Source organism: Alosa sapidissima, chromosome 15 (genome assembly GCF_018492685.1).
Source record: "Alosa sapidissima isolate fAloSap1 chromosome 15, fAloSap1.pri, whole genome shotgun sequence".
NCBI classification, from domain to species: Eukaryota; Metazoa; Chordata; class Actinopteri; order Clupeiformes; family Clupeidae; genus Alosa; species Alosa sapidissima.
In genome coordinates, this window is record NC_055971.1 from 17,139,799 (window position 1) to 17,157,667 (window position 17,869).

At 42.2% G+C, this 17,869-nt stretch overlaps 1 protein-coding gene across 1 annotated transcript; it reads right to left on the bottom strand.

Moving 5' to 3' along the window:
• Nucleotides 1-230: 230 nt before the first annotated feature.
• postnb (periostin, osteoblast specific factor b) lies at nt 231-14,763 on the bottom strand. Its single transcript, XM_042064303.1, has 22 exons — nt 14,545-14,763; nt 13,892-13,990; nt 10,282-10,346; nt 9,744-9,901; nt 9,482-9,646; nt 9,226-9,372; nt 8,749-8,890; nt 7,292-7,504; nt 6,804-6,938; nt 6,160-6,308; nt 5,812-5,948; nt 5,085-5,215; nt 4,803-4,933; nt 3,094-3,196; nt 2,531-2,598; nt 2,291-2,336; nt 2,168-2,197; nt 1,822-2,007; nt 1,630-1,650; nt 1,343-1,429; nt 1,209-1,250; nt 231-956 (listed from the first exon to the last, which is right to left on the bottom strand). The coding sequence occupies exons 1-22, from the start codon at nt 14,661-14,663 to the stop codon at nt 907-909; spliced, it is 2,424 nt and encodes an 807-aa protein (XP_041920237.1). The 5' UTR covers nt 14,664-14,763; the 3' UTR covers nt 231-906.
• Between the last annotated feature and the right edge of the window lie 3,106 nt (nt 14,764-17,869).

Here is a 17,869-nt window from a genome sequence, read left to right on the forward strand (position 1 = left end):
TGTATGACATGGTTGGGTGACTTGGAATTAACATGATCCAGACCGTGAATGAAAACATTTATGCTATCCTCACAGTTTATACAGTGGGGGAATCACTGGGGGAGTCCTTTGAAGCGTGTGTTATGACAAGTGATCCAAAAGCACCCTTGCCACAGAGCCTTCTGCTTTGAACACAGGCCCATCAGTGTGAATTGCATAACCCAAAGAAAAGAAAGAGTGTGAGCAGCTACTGACGGAGCTCAAACAAGGGACATCTCCAGGAAAATGTTTTATTGGGCACTTTGTGAACATTGGAACAAAACTGTTAACAAATGTTGTGTGGCTGTGTACATCAAGATAACAGCAACAACAACAACAACATAATGGAAACGTTGAAATGCAATCTTCACAGGGACCATTTGTATAGACACCTCAGCTGTAGAAAAGGATGCAGAAAGCCCAACTATTGGGGAAAATAAGATAATGGGGCAAAACTTGGCAAAAGTCAAGGATTTCCAACAAAACAAAATGTACCCAATAATTATCTTAAGCATTTTTTCCCAACGAAATAGCACCATAAACCATGCAGAGGTATATCCTAGCCGGACTTCTACTGATAGTCTTTGACAATAGTGATCCGTCTATTCTTTAACTTGGTGATCAGAACAGTCTTTCCCCATTTGCAAAACCTCAGTGGACCAGTTTACAATATTTACATACCACTTGGACAACTTGATGGAACCAAACCACTTTTGAACCACTTTCAGCATTCACATTAAATTGAACACAATTAATCCGATTTTTAGGTCAATTAAACAAGTTCGATCTGCAAGCCCTTTTGCCTGCGGGGATGCAGATATTCACTTCAGCTAGCTGAAGTCATTTTTTTTTCCCAGGATTTGCTTGGCCAGATTGTCCTTGCACTCCTTACACTGACGCCTGGGGCTCAGCCAGTCTGGTTCTTCTTCTGGTTCCACCTGAAGACAGAGAACATGCAATAAGTACAATCAGTGATTGTTTCAATATAGACTTTTAATATACTGTTCTATATATATATGTATTGATATGTATTATATAAATATATTGATACAACTTTACAGTGAAATGTAAATTAAATGGAAGTTGGTGAACTTGATTACAGTATAGCTTTTTTATATAGCTTGATTACAGTATTATCAGCATAGCTTGCTTATTTATCATATTTTGATTTACTTATATATATTACTTACTCTGAACTCTTCTGCTAGGAACACGCCTCACGCCTGATCCCGCTGCAATAAACATATGGACAAAGTAAAGTTACCAATGCATGAATCACAACAATCCAGAGAAACACACACAGAGATTCAGAGGCGAGTCGGACCTTGAATCATCTTGCTGAGTCTGTCTGATTCTGCTTCGGTCAGCTGGGAATTACCCTCAAGGTTTGAGATGCTGGAGAAGTCGAAACCTGCACACAAAAAGGAACAGGAAGAACGCAAATGAATGGATGAAATAATTACCTGTTTTGTGTCTAATGGTTACCTGCCATTTTAAATACAGTACATCATGTCACTTAGATATTTGTGGATGGAGCTAGTAGATAGGTGATTATGGCCATTATCACACAGAGATCACACATACCAACTAAAATCATTTTATGTTACTTACTTCCTGCATCTACATCAGAACCTGCCAAAGACAAATGCACTACATTAGTAAATGTTCCACTTTTGTGTGTTTATCATTTTGTTTGCATGAAACAGATATTTGCTGTTTCATGAACTGAATGGACCAATGAATATTTTGTATATGTTAGCTGTTATACTGATATGTATATTTAGCTGTAGTTTTGTCAAGTACCTGAGACAACAACCCTTGTCATGGTTGGTTCACCCTCAATAACACGTGTGACCTTTGTGATGGAGGGCTGTCCTTCAATGACTCTGGTAACTTTGGTGAATTTGGGCTCCCCTTCGATGACTCTTGTAACTTTGGTGAATGTGGGTTCACCCTCAATCACCCTGGTGATTTTGGTGACCTCAGGCTCTGAAGTCGTTTTTTTTTTTTTTTTTAAATGAGGAGAGCATTTCAGAATACATTACACTTCCATCACAAGACACAATATATTTTCTTTATTTTTTTTGTCTAATATCTTCATGTACATTACAATGCATTTAAGCAAAAATGGTATTCTGTGTAACATTACCTCTTTCGATAACACGAGTAATGGTCCTCTCTGCAGAAAAAAAAAGCATGGACCATTAACATCAAATTCCCTTCAGGTTTTGTTTTCCTGTTATGTAATGATAGTAATTATTCATAAACGTACTCATAAACGTCAGTGGAATCTCCTGGTATCTGTATCCAGGCACATACTGCATTGGAACAGAGAAAGATAGGGAAAGGGAGAGTAGTTTAATGACTTTCCGTACAAAATGATTACGTTGCCATTTCCGACCCCAGTTCATGCCTGGCCTTGTTTAATCATTAGGTTGCATCAGAGCCTCCAGCCCAGTGCTTGCTTCTCCTTCGTGTGAGATGGTTGTGTAGGCATGCCTAGATATCATACCCTGATCTCAATGTACTTAATGATCCTCCTCAGTAGCGTTAACAGGTCCTGGCTTCCAACTGGCGTCTCTTCAGAGGGAGAGCACAAAAGACAGTGTTAGAGACCTCTGTAGTCTGTCTGTACATAAGATTAACAGCATCTGGATTTGAAATCTTGCAATGTTTTTGAAGTTGGTGATAGAAGTTTTGAGTGAAATCATCTGGCAGAGTGCAACGGTGACAGACATGGTGGCAAAATACAACTGTCGGTACGAAAAAAAAAATGAGAACAATCGGTTCTACTTAGCTCGAGTTGCTGCAGCCAACAGCTAGAGCAACCAGGCAGCTACAGTGTAGGGCATGTTCATGAACCCCATGTTCATGCCCCCAGAGTATAACACTGTAGTTGACAAGCTATTGACTGCAGCAACTCTAGCTAGGTAGAACTGATTGTTTTCATTTTATTTTGTTCATACCGGCAATACTCGGTGACCTCGAGAAACAAAGATCTATGTGAAACATCACCGGAAATTCTCCTTTAAAGACAGGAATATTTGCAGAGAATGGATGAAAGGACATAAATACCTCCAGGGTACAGAAGGCTCTTAACAAAGTGAACGACTCCATTGGTGGCCATAATGTCAGACTCCGGAACCTTGACGGTGTTCACCTGCATACTGTTGTTCACCTGGATGAAAAGGTGTCAACACAAAGACAACATCAGAGGATCTGACATTTATACCTCTCGTGGGAGTATCAACAACAATTTGGCAGCCTGTAGTACCTACGCCACAGAAAATCTTAAACAGGAACCGAATGTGTTTGCTGATTTGACAAATTTTCCTTAATCCCATTTAAGACATTGCTTGGGTGATAAATGCACAGAAGGACAACCAGAGGAAATTGTTGTACTTCCTCCAGCCATTCACTTGTCTATCTCATCACCAGAGAAACAACAGATTCATTCTGTCCTCTTGTTCTGAAATTAATTAAACAGCTGGCCGCCTCGGCTGTGGAAATAACATAAGCCAGCTTTTACTGCAACCTGGTGTGCCCTGTCACGGTTCTGCACTGCTTGTCTGCACCAGATGAAAATTAAAAACAGCTGCGGCACACATCTTTACATGCTCTCTACAGTTCTCCTGTGAGAAGGAACAGATATGTACGTGGGAGGGGGAAGTCCTCGCCTCGAATGCATGGCGTAATTTTTGTTTTTAATCTCTTTTCCAGGATGGACTGTCAGACATCCCCTGCAGGCGAGCTGGAGCATTGTAAATGCAACACATGGCAGAGACCACAGTGTTGCACAAAGGAAATCCTCAGTGTTGGGTTCATGCAGGACATACAGCAGAAACACACAGACTTTTTAGTAAAAGGTAGAGTAAGATTAATACAATGGAATATTAGAATCATGTTGAAGAAAAAAGATTTTGATAATACTGTAAAGTCATAATATTACAAGATAGAAGTTGAAATATTATGAGAATGAAGTCATAACATTATGAGTTAAAAGTAAAAATGTTATGAGATAAAAGTTGAAATGTAACTAGAATAAAGTCATAAAATAAAGAGGAAAAGTCCAAATGTTACGAGATTAAAGTCTAAATATAACCAATGGTGATGAGGAGGCTACTACAAGAACGCGCCTGCTGTAGTACTTTCGATGTTGATGTCATGCTCGCTGGTGTCCTACTTCTTCTGGATCTAGGATCTTAATGATCAAGGGAATTGTTTCTTGTGAAGCTCCAAACCACCTTTGGATTGCACGGTGATGCAACCAGTGATAGCTCTGCAGTGAACCACTTCTTGCCAATTCCTCCTCCACAAAAGTGGCAATTTATTCCCAGTCCATGTGGTTCTTTCGTCTGAACAGCTTCTTGCAAAATCCTTTTAAAGTCCTTATGCTTACGATAACATGGTGCTGATGTGCCAAAAGATGAGGTATTTCAAATTTTATCGCATCATTTTATGACTTTTTTTTCTTGTAACATTACAACTTTTAGCTTGTAACATTTTAAATTGTATCTCATAACATTATTATGACCTTATCATCATAACATTTTGACTTTTATCTAATACTATTATTATTTTCGTAACATTTCATCTTTGTTCTTGTAATATAATGACTCTTTTCTCAAAACCTCTGAATTTCTTATCTTCAGCGTGGCCTTAATACTCAGTTGAAGTTTATACTGTCTGCAGGGCATTATATATTATTGCCGTTTGTATGAAGGAACTGTTTGACTTCAAACTGATATAGAAATAGTACCCTGTACTTTTTTCTCTGTACGTACAAGCATAACCTTCAGGTTATTTCCCTGCAGTGTCTTAAAGAGGTTGGTGACACCAGTCTCCAGTCCACCACCGATGAAGACGCCATTGCTGATGTGGTAGAGCAGGATTGTACGCAGGGCATTAGTGTCCCCTAACCAAGAGAGAGAATGACTTAAGTTATCTTCTTCAAAGGTCAATATCAGGTAATAAAGACCTGTTTTTAATAGTCCAACACTAACATGGTTATATTTCTGTAAACACGAATATAATGGAACAAAAGAATAATAGAGGTGTTGACATACTTGTCAGCATGTCAATGTCACGTTGGCTCAGGCCAGCAAAGGCTTCGTCAGTCGGGGCAAACAAGGTGAAGTCTCCCTCCTGCTTCAGCAAATCAGTCAAGCCTGCAACCTCCATCAGGTTCAGGAATATCCTGCCAACATAAACACCGTTCTCTTATTACCATGACAACATTTACTACAAATCAAGTTTTGTTCTCTTCGGTTACACTTTATTTTAGCAAACATATGTTAGTCATTAATACCTAACTAATATGTGTATGTATTAGAGCTCATTAAGGTATGTATTGAGCATCATTGCACATGTATTAGGTCTTTATTCAACAATTTCCTATTCTTACTCAATAGGTAATTTTTTCTTGGTAAATTCTGAATAAGCAACTCATTGGTCTAAATCTAAGGTTATGAATATGTACTATGGATCAAAATAGAAAATGTATAGTCTTCTATATTATGTTATTATTCTGTCACTATAAGTCACATAATCAGACGGCGAATTTATAAGCGAGTTTATAAACTTTTATTAAGAATAAATTACCTACTGATTAAGAATAAGAAATTGTTCAATAAAGACCTAATAAATGTGCAACGGTGCTTAATACAGACCTTCTTGAGCACTAATACATGTACATACACATATTAGTTATGTATTAATGGCTAACATGTATTCGCTAAAATAAAGTGTGACCCAAGAGGCTTATTTAAGACCTTTGTGGCCTTATTCCCGTACTTGAAGTTTCCGTTGTCGTAGAGGATCTTGTACATGGATGACTCTGCAGGCTTGAGGAAGGCAGCCATAAGGTGAAGGGCCCCGTTGCTTCCCTCCTTACTGCCTCTCACCAGACAGGAATTCTCAATGCAGACAGCCTGCCAGACACACACCATAAAGTACACAAGAAGATATATGTGCACGTCACATCCATCAATCACAACCTGTCCGCTCACACACCCCATCTATTAGCTGTTATTGAGTGTTTGAAATGAGCTTTGTGTTTTTTTAAGCAATAAGTGGGATGAAGTTGAAAGCTGGCCTAAGGGCTTTTTTTGCTCATTGTCCATTGTAACTTTGAAAGCTTACAGTTCTGTAGATGAACACCCTGAGGAACTTTCCGGAGATGGTCTCCAAAAGCTGGCCGTTGTACAGCTGGCTGAGCACAATCTTCTCCTTCAGAACGTGGTTCTCTAGGATGATCTTCAGCAGGCGCTGGTCCATGCCCATAATCTCGTCTGAGGGTTAAAAAGCAAACTTTGTCAGCCATTGATGCAAGCTGAACAGCTATTTGAGAGCAGACAGGCAGACAAAGGTCAGACATGTTGTTAACTCCTATGTTGACCTAGGCAGTATATACTGAGCTGTAGCTTGAAGCAACTTCTCCTCAGGCCATAAATCAGTGAATTATTTTTTCATGAATCACAACAGCATGACTTCTGGCTTGTTGGGTGGTCATTGTGCGATCTCTGGGGGATATCCCAGAAGGATTCATTTGCACCGTAAAGATTTGGCTTGTGGGGGTTGAACCAACACCGTAAAAGATCCCCACTGGGGACCTCTTTCACACTTCCAGGACCCGAGGACCTGTCCATGTGTCATCACTGGACAGGAAACACCTGATGCCTTTGACAAGCTCAACAGCGTTGTGCGTGGAATATTTGCACACCTGCTGTTGGAGGAAGCAGGAGGAGAGAACGCCTTGCTTGGGACAGGACTGATGAGTGACTCACCGGTAAAGGCTTTATTCATGGGAGCCAGCAGAGTGTACTCGGCCTGAGGTCTCATGGATGCGGCCAGACCCAACTCAAACAGCATGTCGCCAAATGTCGACTGGGAGGCGCCCACCAGCTCCACCACCTGTTTAGCTTAAAGGATTAAGGACATGTCCTATTAGTTTAACCCTTAAAGGAGTACCGTCACACCGGTGTGACGGGAATGTTGGGAAATTAACGTTCTAAAGAATATCTGGGTTCATTGAATTCAACATAGAATTTTAGAACCTTCAATTGTTGCGGAATTTAGAACGTTCAAAAACCTACACCTTTAAGGGTTAAGGACGTCCTATTAGTTTAAAAGCCCTTTAAGCATGTACATTTCTAAATTTTAAACAATGCCTACACAGCTATAAATTCAAATACATTTGCCATCTGCTTAACACAACATATTTTACAAAGCATTTTGAATTTGCCAAATCAATCTAAATTGAGTCAACACTAACCTGAGTCTGGCATGAGGACCTGATCAATAAGATGAACAACACCATTGCTGGTCACAATGTCCTTCTTCAGGACCATCTTGACGCCGTTCACGGTCACGCTGTCGCCGTCGCAGCCGATCTCGATGTTGGTGCCCTCAAGGGTCTCGTAGGAGGCCCCTGACATGATGGCCTCGGAGCATTGCAGTGTGTTCAGCAGGTGGAAGTTGAGCAGGGCTGCCGGGGGCAACCAAAGAGGGGAAACGATGATTACACCTGAAATGAATCCTTCTGGCTGACTTCACTTCCAGCTCATTGCACTTTGTGACATTCGTGGTGGAGAAGGAAGCTGTCATTTAATTCAGATTCAAGAGCAACACAGCGTGAATGTGATACTATAAAGGACCGCTGCATGTATATGTGTACATGACACGTACTTGTTTAGACCGTAGGAATTTCATGAAGATTACATGATGGATAGTCCATTAACAGGAACTCATGCTACTCCTAAACACATTTACAGATAACGGGGTGAGCTGCTGAGGACGATAACGTGTGCATGGAATTTTACAATGTTGCAACAGTGTGTTTATGAACCTAATAACCCTCATATCCCTCGGATCCCAACGGGCCCTTCCTGAGCAATCCTTGTGGCAGATTCGAGTCATTTCTCTTCAAATGAAGTGGTCTGATCTGGCAGTAAAAGGCAAATGTGGGCCTCATAAAATGGCTGAGGCTTGAATTTGTGCCAGTTCTCACTGGTTTGTAAATGAGGCAGCTGCTTCATGCCCTCGCTCCCTGCCAAGGTGTGTTGGGTGTAATTTAGGTGCGAGGATGCTCAATTTACAAGATCTGTTGATTTCTATCAAAAGCACCCTGAAGCGTGGCCTTTTTCTGCCCTTACAAAGACATGTCTCAAGCACTCCATTTGAGGAGAGATTTGCCTCAGTGTAACCTGAATCTTCATTATACTTGTGATACTGAGACTTTGTGAAATTATGGGCAAACGCTGTTAGTCCAAATGCAAATTCAGGAGATCTTCTGTGAAATAATCGCTGAAATCTAAGCCTCCTTTTCATTATCTCTACCCTGTGGTTGGTGGAATGTTTTCCAACTGTCTGAGAGCTTGAAACCCATCTTGAAGCTTACAGTGTCTTCTCTCATCTTTTTCAAATCAAAATCCTTAAAAGAATATACATTTACAAACTGTGTTTTTGGTTGACTCTGAATGTATTTATAAAATACCTTGGGTGGCAGACACACTGAAACCGGCGTTTTCCGGAGCCTTCATGTTTCTGAGCTCCTCAAAGCTCCTAGGACTTACTGTGTCGCCTGTCACCAATATAACCTCTGAATTCGGTTCCTATACTCGGTTCCTATTCTTGACTTATTGTCCCCATATGTGCGCTTTGGCTTTCTTATTTGTTGAAGGCATTCCACAGAGGCCCTGAGGCCCTATTTCCGCGGGCCACTGCGTTTACCTTGGAGAGCAGTCTGGTCTCCCATGATCCTCTCCAGAATGTCGCTGTTGATTTTGTCGAAGGCTTCGTTTGTCGGGGCGAACATGGTGTAGTGTCCGGGCTCGCCCAGTTTGTCCAGCAGACCAGAGGCAGAGGCGGCAGTCTAGGTGTCAGACAGAGATGTGAATGTCAGGCAGCATGGACACTATCAAACAGTAGAACCAGCCTAACCTACACTTATACAACTACAATACCACAATGGCTATTACTTGTTCTGCGAGAAATACGAGGATTTTTAATGTGTGCAGGAAATGGCAACTAGTAGTTGAATGTTAGTAAGTGTTATACACTACATCTGTGTTGTGTCATAAAGATCCACTGGAGCTCCCCAAGACTTCTGAGGATATCATCTCGGCAGAATGCATAGATGTGTATGGATGGGACAGGATATCAGCTAATAGTTTTTTTGAGCCATGGTTGTCAATTCGCTTCCCTCACCATCAGGGAGCTGAGGTCATCCTCTGTCTCGATCACGTCCTGGATGGTCCTTCCCACAGCTGTGATGACACGGTCAATGACGTGCACCACGCCGTTTGTGGCCACCTGGTTGCCATGGATGATCCTGGCGCAGTTCACTGTGACAATCTGATATCGAGAGCAGAGAAAATGGTTGCCTTTTTGCACCACAACATTTCAATACACTTAGTTTCAGACCATTTGGATATCAGTGGTGCAGCTCTGGCATAGCCCTTACCCCATTGGGGTAGTGGTTAATCTGCAGGTTGAGGTCGTTGTACATGGAGGGGACTATCATGCCGTTCTTCAGATCCTTAGTCAGCAGACGTTTGTTGATCATGTGATAGTGCAGGGCATTGTACAACTCGATGTTAACATTGCTAACCAGTGAATTTCTTATTTCCTGTGAGAGAGAAGACAGACAGAAAGATATCATCAAAATAATCTCCTTGTTATGGTTGAATATATAAATACAAATTTGACAAGAGACATGTTTTTACTGGCTCCAGAAGATCCCAAGCCTCGTTGCTGGGGGCGAAGAATGTGTAGGATCCAGTTCCCTCAATCTCTTCCCTTAGTTGGGAACGGTCCGAGTAGTCTTGGGTGGTAATAGCCTTCACCAATCCAAGAGTGCCGTACACGTTATCAATTGGCATCACTGAGGAGGAAACATATTTCTCATTGATTTGCATTACTTACAATCATTTGGAACATGTAACACATGATTCTCACTTTATATGTTTTGACATTTTACAGTTTACTGAGTGATACATAGATGTAACATACATAGTTGTACATGTATGTAAGAAACAGTTTTGTGTAAGTACTCACAATTACACATAATTAAACTTAACCATAAACCTAATCATAACCCTGTTTTAGCAGTACACGGAACATAAGGACATGTAACATAAATGAAGAGTGGTGTCCACAACTCACCGACAGCATAACATGCATACATTTAGTCAGAACTGATACTTAATAAGACGTCTTCAATAAGTCTAATTATTAGACATAGAATGCAGCATAAAATCACACCTGCAGGACATCCACGCATGCCATCCAGCTTCATGTAGCCCGGGCAGCACTCATACAGCACGGTCCTGCAGGAAACAAAACAAACACAGTCATCAGTCAGAACAGTTTATGTTCAATGTCAATATAATCCCATGTTTGATATGGTTATGGTGGCCACTGCTGCTCTTTGATGGCCACCTCAACTCAGCTGCGGCCAGTCATGCGGTCTCAAGCAAAAAAGACCTCAGACTATACAAGATTCAGACTACACCAGATTAGCCAGTTGCTTTAGTTTGTAGATGGTTGCCTCTGCCATCCCATGAATCAGCAAAGTGGACATTATTGACTCCCTTGCGGTTCTGACCAGATAATTTTCCCATATGGCTTTCATCATTTGTCTGCTTACATAAACAGCGCTTGTGGGCCAAAGGTTTTACACCCGAAAACCGCAAGATTTATGTTACCACTGCAAAATTATTACATAAAGCAAAACAGGGCTTCATCTTTAAAGCTCAATCATTACACCACAAGGCTTTATTTTTGGAGCCTTGAGTAAAACATAATAGTAGCCGTTTGAAGAGACTGATATGTTTTTTCCCAAAGCAGTTCTATAAATAGCTTATAAATGAATTCAACTATTAATTCAGAAATAGGAAAATCTTTAGGAAAACCAATGCTTTAAAACAAAAAATATATAATGAATTATTAGGGGAAATATGAATTAAACTGTAATTAGCATTACAAGTACTTTTGCCAAACAAAAGGCTAATAGCTAAATCATATTCAGGTTGACTCCTTTTTATGTCAGGATCCAGGCTGTTGGCAGGTATAACTGAAAACACCAGACATTAATTGTGATTTCCTCTGTGGCCATTAATCAACTTCACACAATAAACTGGTGATAAGTGCCTTTTCATAAGCATTGGAGTGTAAGCATTACCACATGGCCAACAGCCTGTAAAAACAGGTTTACAGGTTCTGAGCCACTGTTTCAACTCCGACAAGGCTGCCTATTGTTAATATGGTCAGAATATATACAAGTGAAAGGAGTTTAAAAAAAAAATTCTTTCAGCATTGTTCAACACCACAGGGAGAATTTTAAGGGTCTGGAAAAATCCACTGGTGTTGTGCCAGGATATTCTGTTTTAGCCTATGGCTGATCTTATGTGAATAATTCAGTGCAGACAGAATAAACCATTAATGATGCATTTGCATATGTCAGGTTTATTACTGTAAATAAGGGTTGAGTTTGCTTTTAGTGAAGTGGAGACTTAAAGATTTAGGACCATTGCTTCTCATAACACTAAGCAGATGATGTGATATTGTTCTGAACAGTTTCCTCTCTAAACATGGTAGCGACTGAGCAGGGGAACAGCAGCTACCACAAGTATGACTCATGTGTCTGGATGGAGAGATTGTATGTGTGTGTGTGTGTGTGTGTGTGTGTGTGTTGGGGAGGGGTGGGGTTGGGTAAGGGGGGTTGGCGGTGGTTGAGGGTCAGGGTAAGGGGTGTGTGGTTGGAAGGACGTGGGAGAGGGGGTGGTGGAGTCAGTGGGTTAGGAGTCCTGGGAAGCCTCCACAACAAACGTTTCCATATGCGGCCTTGCACAGAGCACATTTGGATACAAACGCGCCTGAAGATGCATTGGTCCAGACGGGCTGGAGCTGTAAGTTGCGACGGAGGAAGGAAACCGAGGAGCAGAGGCGGGGGTGACCCGAGGGTAGTGGGGGTGGGGGCTGGAGGTTGGATGAGGTACCAAATGGAAATCCGCTAAGGCTTCCAGCAAAAGCAGGGAGCAAAAACAACCGAGAGTTTAGTTGAAATGTTTAAAGCCATTACAGTTGGCACTCATTTTTTTTTTTTTTTTTGGGGGGGGGGGGGGGGGGGCATTCTGTGAAGGAGCACAGGTGAGCGGTTGATGACTCACTGTCAGTGTGTCTGCCTCGGCCTGGGGCTTCGAAGGGCAGGAGGGAGACACTGGGGGAGGTCAAGGTTTGGAAGGGGCTGCAGGGGTGAATGAGACAAGGTCACATAGGTTCAGCTGCGCTCCAGACAGTTTGGCAGGGCGATATATGACACACCTTAACACATACTCCCATGCATGGAAGAAAGGATGAAAGAAAATCCGGAGACAGAGAACAAACCCTTTTTCTTTTTCCCTGGGGAAATGCCGGAAAGCTGGAAAAGCAAATGTCAGCACTTCTTGCAGTAGGAGACCGTCTCAGACTTTCAAACAATACAATGCCACACTGAGTAATCCCTCCACACCTGCACCCACTAAAGAACTAAAATAACATTCAACCCAGGTTACACATGGCTGGGACTGTTTAAACGGTTGCCATAGATATTCATGAAAGCGTATGATTTAACAGGAGCCAAAGCCTTACTGGGGTAACAGATCAGCCCACTTGGCATGGCTACTTTACAACGGGGTGCTGAGCTCACAGAATTAACCAACCAAAAAAAGCAGCCATCCAGCGTCTGCCAATAGTGAAATAACGCCACAACAGCACGAAAAGGCCGGCATACTCTGTGGAGCAATACATGCACATAACATGGAACAGTGCTTTGGGCAACGATGCCATGCCGTTGGAAGGAAGCCAGGCTTGAGGACATCGAACACAGAGATAATTTGCGGGGCTGCTTGTGGCCAGAAGCGCTCTGTTTCACGTGACGACCTACACAAGGGTACACAGGCCGTCCCTTTTTGTGCTAACATCCTCCTTTCCGACCGCGGAAACTGGAAACGCAGCCATAGACATTACAGTGAAAACATACAGTCTAGCGTGAGTGGTTCACCATTGCGGCTGTTGCAGAAACCAACCCCTTCAGAGAAGACTCCAACTTTGTCCACCCCGGGGGTATTTCACACTCCTCGCGAACAATTTTGCTCACAAAAGGCCTCCTTTCTTCTGAGGGCCCACAGAGCATTCCCTCAGAGCCTGCGTCTACATGTCCCATGTTCATAGTCACCACAAATTCCCACCTCAACACTTTTCTTTAACCTTACCCTGTCTCCACCTACAAGCATGTTTCAACAGAACCCAAGGTAATTTTTTCACTAATATTCAATCAGTACTATAGAGGTCGTAAAACTTTACTATCCGTATCAATCTTTTTTATGAGTCTTTAAGGCAAATAAGTTTAGCTGCAGCGTGTGTCAATAACCTGTTTTGCTCAATGTACTGTGCATTAGCCGTGCCTTTGAGGATTCCACAGAAACACCTTTTCTTTTTTTTAAAGTGGAGAGTATGGACGTGCAAGTGATTTTTCCAAGCCCAGAGCAGTGCCATAAATCCACTGACAGCTTCATAGAGCCATTCTCCTCTCCAACAGAAGTGACACAGAGAGGCAGACAGAGCTATAATTCTTCTAGCTTCCCTCAGAGGTAGATGAAAATAGCATCTGCTCGATGCCGCCTTTTCCAACTCGCTGGGATCCGGGAGCATCATTTGCACCTGGAATTATCGGGGGGGGGGGGGGGCTGGGTATTGGGGAGGGTTGGATAAGGTGACCCCTATTCTTCCCATTTGACCTTTGACCTTCGATCTCAACTTGAGAGCCTTTTGCGGCAGCCCGGCCATCCCAGACCATCCCGACCGAAGGAGGCCGTAAAAGAGTCCCACTTACGCTTTCTTTCCACAGATGGCCCCTTGGTACCAATTACGGCAAGTGCTGAAGTACTTCTTCTTGGTCCCCATGACTTGCTGCAGAGCACAGACATTAGGGCTGGAAAGTAGAGAGGCAGGAGGGAGACAGAAGATGGAGTTACCATGACAGCACAGCAAGAGGTCATATACTGTCTTTTGTTCTGACAGATGTAATATCCTTTAATTTCCATGCAGGAAGATCCCTCTTTTTATTGGGCTCTTATGGGTCTCCATGACTAATTGGTTGAAAAATGTTATAAGGTTGCATTGTCATATTTAAAGTTACTATTCATTAGTTCTGCAACTGTACATTTACAGTATATCACTTGCAACTGTCATGCAGTTATATAATATATAACATACAATAAAATGTATAATATATATACTGTATATAAAAAAAAGCTTTTTGCATCAAACTGCAACCCTTCAGTAGGGATCTCTTATGCAATTTCTCAAAATAATGTATATGCATTTTTAAAACATGCATTATCCCATAGGTGTCAACTACATTTCCTCATGAACACAAAGCTTACAGAAAGGTTACACAGACAGTCAACCTCAACTATCAACTTTCTTTTTTCTTTAAAAATCTAAAGAGCTGAGGAAATAATTTAGTAATTATGAAAGCCTTACCCCTCCTTCTTTGCCCTGATGCGGCTGTGGGCCACAATTTTATCATAGGCTGAAGAGTCAGCATGATCAAAGTTGGACAGCACAAAAAGCACGAAGGCGGTTGCGAACAGGAGCTTCATCCTCTGCTTCCCCTGCTGACTGGACCCAAAGAGAATGAAATGGACTGCAGGGTGCAGAGAGCGTGCTTATATACTATGGGTCTCTCCAAAGAGGGAGATTGGCAACGTGTCTGTTAGATGCCTTAACCAGCCCCCTCTCCTCTCCTTTCCTCTCCTCCCCTTCCTCTCTTCCCCTCTCCCACTCCCCCTGGCCCTCAACACCAATGCGTTTCTGCACTATACTGAAACCGGGGAAAAAAGTGAGTCATTTGGATGTGGAGGTGGGAGAGGCAAGGAAGGAGTGAGTGAGTGAGTGTGTGCGTGTGTGTGTGTGTGTACGTGGGTGTGTGCATGCAAGTATGTTGGTGGTGGAGTGTGTATGTGTGCGTGTGTGTGTGTGTGTGGGGTGGGGTGGGGGTGGGGGGGGCTTAGCTTGCGAAGTAGTCTCATTTTCCCCAAATTACTCTGAGGTCATAATTAGTGTTCTACAAATGTTTGATGGAAACTACAGTAACCACTTTATTGACATCTCAATAGATTAAAAATCCAGTGGTGATCGATCACTGTGGGTGGTAGACCTGAGACAGCTTGACACATCTGCTTTGAAGTTTGTAGCAGAATTAATCATCTCATGGTTAACAATTCAGCCTTGAACTGAAGTGAATAGCATTTCAGTGAAAACATGCAAACAAAAAAGTAATTCCCCTAGAGTGAGCTGAAATTACAGGGGGTGGACCACAAATTATTTATGCAATACAAGATAGAGAGGCAGACAAACCCAAATCAGATGAGAGGGAGATGGATCCAAAATCCTCATCTGGGATCCTCCTTTTATCTCATAATTACAGTAACACACACACACACACACACACACACACACACACACACACAAACAAACACATAAATACACACAGACAGACAGATTGTGTACAAAAACAAACACACACACACACATATACACACACACACACACACACACACACACACAGACATATTGTGTACTCAAACAAACACACACACACCCGTGATCAGGACCACTGATGTGTTTAGTACTCCCTCCATCTAGTGGTGAAATAGAGGGAACACTGCAGCAGAGAGAGGACGAGATGTAGGTTGAGAGAGAGGACCTGGCAATCAGGAGTCAGGGGAATAATAGAGGGTGAGAAAAATAAAGTCATCCCGAAAATTCTTATCACTCTGGTCTCTCAAAAAGGTTAGCTATCTTATTTTGAACTGGGATTTGTGATATATGAGGTACAGCACCAAGGATACACCCATGAAATCATCACCCATGAATCATCATCATAATATCTATCTTAGCATAACCTTTACACAATTGATGTCATAACAGCAGCATAGCTGTCATCAAAGTATGGTTATAAGAAATTGCAATATGCGCTGCATCAAAAATGTGTGAGAAAAGTGATATTTAACATGAAATTGCATTGGTTTTTTTGTTTGTTACGGACTCATTTCACAGAATCGGAAGATTACAAAAAAGTGTAGCATGAAACAATTGTCTGAAGCATTCACACCCAATCTTTCCAGCTACTTATGTTTCTCACAGATTATCCCGCTGAATATGCTACAGTAAGTGTACTTGAGAAGCCACAATATTTCATTGGCATGGCTAAGCCTAAAAAAAAGCTAATCGTAAGGTATCTTAATAAAGTGGAAATGTATCCCACATTTAATCTAAGACACGCTGTCTGCATCAGTGGTAATTCCTCTCATGTGTTTCCAATATTGAAACTGGGCCTGTGCCATAGCAGATCTGGCACAAGCAGCCAGAGCTTATGAGAAGGAAGGACTGGATAGAGAGCATGTGATTTAACTGTACCGCACGCAGAGGCTGAGCAGGGGCCTCAGTGTCTGAAAAGGTGAAACCTCGTCTTTGGGCTTACAGGACATGATGGCCCATAATAGGTCAAAATATATTATGTGTAGATCTATTGGTGTTATAGATATATCACACCAGTGTTAAGTATCTTCAGATATATTCTGTGTGTTCATGATTGTTTTGTTATTGATTTAGTCGCTATAATGCCAGAGCAAAGTATTTTTTTATTATTATTTGTTTGCAAAATTGTGTATACAGTATGGTTATGATTCCGAGGTGGCTAGAAGAGAAAGCATCGACGTGTGAGTTTGTTTGATTACAATGTCTATGGATAATTTTCCTTGTGGGTAAACAAACTAGGCTGACTGTCACAGGCCTACAATGTAGCACAGCAGGGAACTAAGTGTTCCGTACGCACATCTGCAGGGCTTTGACTTCTTCATTTCTCCCTCACTCAACCGCTCTGTACTTGTTTTCTTTCCATCCACTGCTGTGTTGTATGTTTTATGGCCATTGGACAGGAGTTTTGGATTCTGACTGCCGTGATTGAGTACCATGGTGTGTTTTTGGGAAGGAGAAGGTTTGGTTGTAAATACCATTGCAGTATGGACTTGTAATGTGGACAAGATGTCCATTCCCACTGCAGCAGATCACCAACAAAAGTAACAAAAGTAAAAGTAGAAAAAGCGTTTAAACATCTCTTATGTGGCCAGACTGGTCTCACTCTTGCTGATGATGAAGATGAGGCACAGCAGTACTTTTCTTCAGTTCTACAGCTATAACGACAGCAGTTAGTTTGACAGCAGCAGCTAAACTGGTGAGAAAATTACAGCATGTCTTCACAGCTAGCATGCTTATCATATGCAGAGAGAACATCACATCTCAGGCATCTCAGTGGATTCAACTCACAGTGTCGGAGGGAGGGAGAGAAACATTTCCACACATCAGCATGCTCTAGTTTAGCTTTCATCACATCAACAGAAATAACCTTGTAGCTTATCTCACAGTGAGATTCACATCTCTAGTTCCTCACAGAATGTCTCATCTGGGAAAAAACATATTGTATGGAAATGAAACTTCACCGGAGTGAGTATCACTGTATTACAGTCATTTTCTGCTTCCCTATGACATTGGGGGCAGCCGTGGCCCACTGGTTAGCACTCTGGACTTGTAACCGGAGGGTTGCCGGTTCGAGCCCTGACCAGTGGGCCGCGGCTGAAGTGCCCTTGAGCAAGGCACCTAACCCTTCACTGCTCCCCGAGCGCCGCCGTTGAAGCACACTGCAGCTCACTGCAGCTCACTGCGCCGGGATTAGTGTGTGCTTCACCTCACTGTGTGTTCACTGTGTGCTGTTTGTGTTTCACTAATTCACCGATTGGGTTAAATG